The sequence below is a fragment of the Geospiza fortis genome, unplaced genomic scaffold, assembly GCF_000277835.1.
Source record: "Geospiza fortis unplaced genomic scaffold, GeoFor_1.0 scaffold8, whole genome shotgun sequence".
Lineage (NCBI taxonomy): Eukaryota > Metazoa > Chordata > Aves > Passeriformes > Thraupidae > Geospiza > Geospiza fortis.
The window spans coordinates 743,800-751,468 of NW_005054414.1; the positions used below are offsets into that span (position 1 = coordinate 743,800).

The 7,669-nt window shown below is 49.2% G+C and overlaps 1 protein-coding gene across 3 annotated transcripts in view; it reads left to right on the forward strand.

The window, feature by feature from the left end:
• The first annotated feature begins 6,740 nt into the window (after window positions 1-6,740).
• The window catches only part of DENND2A (DENN domain containing 2A), a 34,493-nt gene continuing 33,564 nt past the window's right edge, over window positions 6,741-7,669 (forward strand). For all 3 annotated transcript variants that reach the window (XM_031061434.1, XM_005426395.3, XM_031061433.1), the window contains exon 1: window positions 6,741-6,839. Coding sequence is in view for 2 of the 3 variants with exons in the window: in XM_005426395.3 (XP_005426452.1) it covers window positions 6,769-6,839 (71 nt within the window). In the remaining variant the exon portion in view is untranslated. The remainder of the gene's footprint in view (window positions 6,840-7,669) is intronic.

Sequence of the window (7,669 nt, forward strand, 5' to 3'; positions counted from 1 at the left end):
TTGTTTCAGTCTGCACTTTTCCATGCTGAGCATTGCCTCTGGCTGAATCACTTTTGAAAGCCTTCAGCCAAAATGGTTCAGCTGTTTTAGTGTGGAGCCTGGGGAGAAAATTGTTGCTGCTTCTCCTGTGTTTGAAAAAAAAATCAGGCTTTTCTTTTGTGAAAACTTATCTTCTGCTTTGAAACAGAAGTGCTGTTTGGATCAGGAATTTGTCCTTTCCCATTCCTGAGTCATCTCTACCCTAACTTTTCCAGGGCTGTGTGGGAAGACAGTTTCAGCTGGCACATGGTCAGCAGAGTTTTTTAGTGCTACCTTGCTACCAGATGTGCTGTCCTTACAGCTCCTGGTGTCAGGCAGGTGATGCTGGTGAGATCCCTGTGGAGTTTGACCTACAGCTTTCAGCAAATGGTTGGTGGAGGGAAGTAATGGACAAGAGGTGAGAGTTGTTTCCCAAGGGTCCATCTGCTTTACCACAGAATAAGGATAGTCTCAGGATGAAGCTGAGACCTGGGGTAACCCCCTGATACTGCCCACAGCAGGTCCTGCTGGCTCCCTCTTCTAATTGCTGAGGGTTAACTTCTTTACAAGCAGAGTCTTGTTGCCAGCCCTAGCAAAGGGGGATTGGGAATTCAATGATTTTCAAGGCCCCTTCCAGCCCAAATCATTCTATGATTCCTTCCATATGTTTCAGTGCTCATTAGGTTTTCCCAGACAGGTGACTGATGTTGCTATCTGAGCAGAAAACTGTGCTTCCCCCCCTTTTATGTCTTTGCTGGTTTAGGGAGCTGAACCAGGCAGCTTGTGAGCCCGTCCTAGCTTGAAAAAGCTTTACAAGCATGGGAGCTGATACAAAGCAAAAGCAAGAAGGGAGGGAAAAAGTAGGCACAGCCTTAGTCAGTGTCAGCCATCAGATGTGATCAGGCCTGTCTTTTACCAAGGGCAGGGACAGGACCACCTTGCTGGCAGCCAAGGGAGGAGCAAGGCAGGCCATGAACCATGGTAATCCTTTCGGTCAGGTTAAAGACACATAAGCAGGCAGAGTTTGTTCTGTGTGCTCAGAGAGGGAGAAGGTCAGTAGGCCAAATTATATCATAAAATTAAAGACATGTCCTAACACCCAGCACAGCTTTGCTGGACACAGCCAGTTCCTGCATTGCTGGTGTTGCAGCCTTGTTCCCCTGACGTGGGATGTTGCACAAAGGCAGAGGTTGTGGTACGTCCATTTCACTCACGGTTTTTGGAAATACAGTTTGTTTTGACACATGGGATTCTCCTGACCCCCTTGTAAGCCCTGTGGTGTAAGATATGATAGATCAAAGGGAAAAGTTAAGACACAGTGGGGTGAGGGGAATAGGAGGCTGTGTGGGATCTGGCTCTAAAAGATACTGTAGGACCCTGTCACTTCCCAGTCCTTGGTCTTTTATCAATATGTTTTGCATAAGTTTATCCTGCTTTTTTCTCTTTAACAAGTGACTTGGCCCTGATTGTCTAGAATTCTGTACAATTAGGAACCCATTACAAGTGTGATGAACTGAGCAATCCTGCCCTTGGTGTCCTCAGTCTTCACAAGATTCATGTGGCCAGGACAATCAGTGTCTGCAAAGAGGTCACCTTGCCCTAAGCTGACTGTGCCCAGCACAGGACGGCAGAGTAGCTGAGGTGGGAAGGCAACTCTGGAGCTGGCAAGTACAGCCCCATGCTACGAGTGTGGTCATGTAGAGCAGCTTGTTTGGGACATTGTCCAGTTGGGTACTGGGTATCTCCAAGGGCAGAGCCTCCACCATCTCTCTGGTCTTGGTCACCCTCTTGGTAAAAAGGTTTTTCTCCATGAGTAAGCTGATTGATCATTTCTGGGAAGCCCTGCTGCTGTGGAGTTGGCCCTTCTGCAGGACTGACCAGGAGAGGAAAGAGGTGGACTTTGTATAAGTTTTCTGGCACGTGTTGTGGAGCTCAAGTTTGAGGAAACCCATGCCTTGCTGCTGGGCTGGTGTTGGGCACCTCCAGTCAGGGACTTCTCTACTGTAAGCCCCTTGTTTCACCAAGGGAGCCTCTCCTGGATCCTGGTGCCCTTCTCAGCTCTGGCTGCATCCCTGCTTGGCTGTGTCCTCCCTGCTGAGCAGGGGCTCCCTCCCTGAGGTCACACTCTGCCAGCGGCCTCAGGAAGGCAGCGTGCTCCTGCTGGGGACGTGGACACTGCTGGTGCTGGGGCTGTGTGTGTGTGAGCACAGGCACGCATCCTCATGCCTGCTGCTTCCCCCAAAGGAAAACAGGCTCCAAACAGAGCAGGGGCTGGGGGAGGGAGCCTTGAAGGCTTTAACTGTTGGTTTCCCCTTACTCATGTTTTTCCTGTTAGTGTTTTGTCTTCTTGGCATCCTTCCTGTTCTTTATATGTGTATATACGTTATACATTGTTGCTGTCTTTATGCTGCACCCTTTGTTGTGTAAAGCACCGGAGCAGGGAGATGTGACTTGTAGGCTTTGGCTGCTCAGAGTTACCTGGGTTTTGGTAAAAGAAAAACATGTCTGTTTTTCTTCATGGAGGAGAGTTGGACCAGCTGCAGGTTGTTTCTTGCTGTTCACATGCACCAGCATATGTGCTGTTCATATGCATCAGCAGCATATGTGGACATGGGTGAAATTTTTGGGAGGTGCAGAGTAAACAGAGCAGAGGAAACCATGAGATACAGCCTCTAGCAGGCAGCAAGGGTAATACCCAAAACCACCTTCGGGGTATGCTTGGTTATTCCCCACAAATAAAACTGCAGAGAAGGGAGGCCTGGGAGGTTTGCTGACCTCAGAGACAAGACCTCAGGCTCCCTGTGTGTGATCTGTGTGCTGGCTCTGTGCATTTCAGTAACATGGACTGCAGGGCCTTTGCGCTTCCCTGGCTTTTGTCACGGTCTGGTGGCTGCACCAAGTGCAGTGGGCAAAGCTGGTGTCTTCCTCTCCCTGGAGGTGTTCCTCTGGAAGCCTTCTCTGCCCTCTGAGGGTGGGAGTGTGCCTCTCTTTTATTCACTGGTTGCTCTGGAAACATCACATAGTATCCCGTGCCCTGAACCATATGTGCGCACTCCAAGAGCGTTTGGATCGGAAGTGGGGAAGAGGGCACTGGGGAAGGGGGGCAGGAGGAAAACTTAAATTAGAAGAAAGCCAAACAGCTATTGCTGGAGACAGATGATTACAGCTCATGTCAAGGCTGTTTCCTGCATGCCAATGATAGATCAGTAAACAAACGCCTCTCTGCGAACACAAAGCAGGCAGGAACTCTGTTTGGAAGAGAGAGGTCGGGGTAGGTCTCCCTTCGCTTGGTAGCAGGAAGCCCCTATCACATGGCCCTGGGAATTGTGAGGCCGGGTGCATGTGGGAGATACGCAGAGAGGCTTCTGCTGGGAGACTTCACATCCTTCCCAGGGCCCAGCCAACAGGTTTGAGAGCTCCCTCCCCTCCCTCTTTCCTCCCGCCTCCTCCCCTGTCCTTCCTTTCCCAGTTTAATTTTGAAACACTATCAGACGACTGCTTTGTTCACCCAGACAATGGCAGGGAATAAATTGCAGTGTTCTCCAAATGGGGATTAGTATCTTCTCTCCCCTTTCATGGCCTTGATGTCCTGCTCCAGGATGTAGTGCAGGTGCAGTGGCCTCAGGCTCTGGTTCTGTGGGGTTGTGCCTCCCATTGCTGGTAGAAAGATCTTGTGGTTTTTAGAGAAAGCAGCAACCTGCCAAGAAGTACCAGCTTGGTGGGTGTGTGTGTGTGTGTCCTTCTTGGGTCTCCTGCTAAGGGAACTCAGCCCTGCTTGCTTCTTCTAGGCAGTTTGTAGGGCCTTGGTCACATTGCTTGTGAGGCAGGAAAGCAAAGCATTTCAGATAACACTTCTCAGCCCTGCCAGGTCTCCCTTCCCCAGCCTTGCACAAGCTCTTTTGTGCTGTGTCCCCTCTGCCCTGCTGTGCACACAACCTCATTACCTCCCTTGTAGCAGACTGAGTTTGTGCTGGGCCCCTTCCATATGCTGCTTTGTCAGAAACTCTCAGTGAGCTGTAGCAGGTCACAGAGATGCTCAAAGGGCCTGAGCCAGCACACAGCGTAGTGTGTGGTTGATTGTAGGAGAGATGTGGGCAGTCAGGAAGGGTAAGAGTTCCCATTGCCCTTACAATGAACTGTCATGTTAGCTCTGGGTGTCTTGTGGAGCCAAAACTTGGAAAATAAAAGTAGATATTCTCTGTCTGCTGGAGGCAATTTTCCATCATTGCCATCACAGTTCCTCTGCTCGCGTGTTGGCAGTGCCTGTGGGTCAGGCCTGCGAGTTATTTCTAGTGATCTTATTATTGGAAGAGATGATCATATCACCTCTGAAGCTCATCTGGGCTTGTGCTTGGCCCCAGGAAATTATTTGATTGTTGGACTTATTGAGAGGTACCATATTGATTTCTGCTGTTTTATTCCAAAGGTGACGCTTTTTCCCCTCGTTGTCTTCTGACGTGTTTGGATAAATATTTACTCTTTTGAGCAGAACCAGCTAACGTGCTGCAGTGATCCTCTGGGTGAAGCTGAGGGCACCATGTGTGCCCTGCTGCTCAGAGGGAAGGCACAGCTGCCCGTGGATCTCTTAGGGATGACTTCATTCCCTAAGCAGTGTGTGTTGTCAGTGGAGGTGTCGGTAGGTACCTGGCTGTTGTCACAGCTTTGGAAGCTCCTGGACCACCCTTTAGTCTGCCTAGTATGAGTGTGTTGCTTTGGTTACTGCAGCCACACTTGTGCCTGGAGGGGACAGATGTCCCTCTGCCCTTAGTTCCAGGTCATGCTCATCTGCTGCTCGCAGTGGTGCTCCTTTCCCGTGAGACTCTTGCAGCACTCAGCTGCTGCTCTGTGGCTCACTTCTGCAAATCAGGGCTGATGGAGTCTGTCCCATCCACCACAGAGGAAGAAACAAGTGCATCTCTTACTCTGTATGATCTGCTTTTGGCCTGTCGCACAGGAGGCCTGCCAGGCATCAGCACACATCTGCTGGTACCCAGATGTTCCTGTTCAAATAGGGCTTGCTCGTGGGCTGCTGGAAAAGGCTGAGAGATGGAGTTTCCTGATGGGGGGACTGGGTGATCTCATGAAGACAGAGATCTGTCTGTGCATCCCCAGTGAACATTTGATGTTTCAGCAGAGCCACAGGGATTGTGTGTGTGGACACAAGAAATGTATTTCTCACCACTAAAGGCAGTGATGAGGAGCTGCAAGGCACCAAATGAGTGCTGAGTGAAGAGACTGTCCCTGCTCTAGGGATGTTGTAAGCCAAGTGCAGAGCAGACTCTGTTGCAGCTTTACAGGAATCTGCTTTGGCTGCCTGGGTGAGTCATTCTTTGGCCAAGGCCACGAGTATGGTTAGTTTTTCATTATTTTCAATCCATAACAGTTAACGGATGGATGAATAGATTTTGGTCCTTGGGCTGGTAAATTTTCTTAGTGTTGCAAAGCTGCTCTGTGCCTAGAAGTGAAGTGGGTGCTTGTTCCAGTTACTAATGAGGGAGAGAAGCCAAGGGGGTTTATTGTCTGGGAAAAGAGAGTCTGCTAAATGGTTAGCAATGAGCTGCCCCGAGTGTGTACACATTGAGTTGACCCAGAGTTCACTCCTCTCCTCAGGAACATTGCCAGTATGGAATAAAAGGAGGGAGAGAAAACTGTGAACAAACAAAACTGATTTCCCACCCCCTTTTTCCTTTCTCTGCCCAAAAACTTGAACAGTGGAAATGAGAGATCCTTTTGTTCTTTCCTGTTTCTGGTGTGGTGGGCTGTATGTTTTTTTAATGACAAGAGGAGTTTGGTTTTGTCAAATGCCAGGCACGGCAGGGCAGCCTCTGGCAGAGCAGCTGGTGAAGATACCTGAGAGACTTTTCCAAGTATTGCCTACAAGATGGTGAGCCTGTTGTCATTGCAATGCTTTAGAGCAGGCAGACCACCCTGATAAGTGAGCAGAGATGGTGCTGCAGAGTAACAGAGTAATTCTTCCATTTTCTATTTGTCAAAAAAGAGCATTACAGCACAAAAAAATGGAGATGGAGTCTGTTGCATTGACTGGGTAGCAGTGGCACTCAAAGAGAGGGACAGTCATTCCAAGAGTGCTAGAAATCATGAGGCAAAGAGAGTGACTCATTTTTGTGGTTGATTTATCTTATCCCCACAAGGAGTTGTCCTCTGAAATGACATCAGTAGCAGGCTAACATGGCCCACCAGAGAGAAGACCAGTGGCTGCAGTGCAGTGTCTCTTCAGGCTAAAATGTTTTCCCAAGTTTTTCTTCAGGCTAAATTGTTTATCCCAAGCTTCAAATGTTGTGACAGGGTTGTATGTTCAGCAGCCACTTCAGACTTGTGGCCTTAAAACAGGTTGTTATAAAATTGTTTTTGGCTTAGTCTTCTGCAAAGGGAAAAAAAATCTAAATCTGACAGGATTTTGACAGCAATAAAAGCCTTCTTGAAATGTTCTCCATATTTAATTCAAGGTGCAGCAATTGATGCTGAGTCAAAGACAATTTTTGCCCTCAAAAACTGTCAGCTCCTCACTGGGCTTCTGAGGGGTGTTGCTGTCACCCCTCTTCCTGTTTTGCAGGGGAAGAAGCCTGGGCTGTCCTCAGACAGCTGTCATGTCTTGCTGCAGCTCCTCTCCTGGATTTCAAGGAGAAACGTGTGTGTGTGTGAAAGGAAAAGAGAAGGATGCTGAGGAGAGAGCAATGCTTCTTCCTTGTGTCTGTCTGCAGGTGACCTGCTGCCCTGCTGTGTGCTGACATGATGACAGCAAGCAACGTGGCCGATGTGAGCAGCACGTCTGGGGGTGCTCTCTGCAAGTCTGGTGAGAGGTGAGAGCTTTCCATGTTCCAGTGTGCTTTGCTTGTCTTTATTGTCCTCAACACAAAGAAAACCAAAGGAAGGAAACCTTCTGTCCCTCTCTGCTCCCACTTTAAAACACCCCCCATAGGTCCCATCTTGCAATTCTGTGTGTTAAATCATCCAGTCAGACTTCTAATATCCAGACTCACAGTGCTGGAAAGGGTCTGCCCCAAGGCAAGAGCACTTGTGCTGATGATATCTCTGCCAATGTTTGCCCTGCCTGCACTGAAAGTCTTTAAGCCTGGAGACTCCTCAGAGGAGCCCCCCTGTCCCCACCCATTGCAGGGTGCCTTCTGCTCTGAGATCCAACCACTGTGGCACTGTGGTGCCTGCCTTGGGAAAGCTGGTGGTGCTCACAGCACCAGCTCATAACCAAAGCACAGTGTCACTGCCCAGCCAGGAGTTAAATATCTGTGAGGCTGAGGAAGAGCAGGTGTGGCTCAGGTCCTGTTTCCTCTCAGAAACCTGTCCCAGGCTCAGTTTGCACCACAACTGAGTCTGCAATGGCTGCCAGCACTGCTTAGCTGCAGGATGAAACTCCAGGCCTGACAGCACACAGGGTATCCCCAGGGACACTCCCACAAGATGCTAAGTTCTGCACGAGGCACAATTAACACGTTTAAGTTAATGGGGTGATTTCCCAAGTTGAATCTTAATGTTGGGATTGTGATTAAATGGGACTAATTATATGGGTTTGCATCCCAGTAATTACCTTTTGTTGTCTTGGTGCTCTTTCCCAAGCCCAGGCAAACCTCAAAGACGTAGCCAAGTGCTTCAGTTCAGAAACATTTTGTGTTGG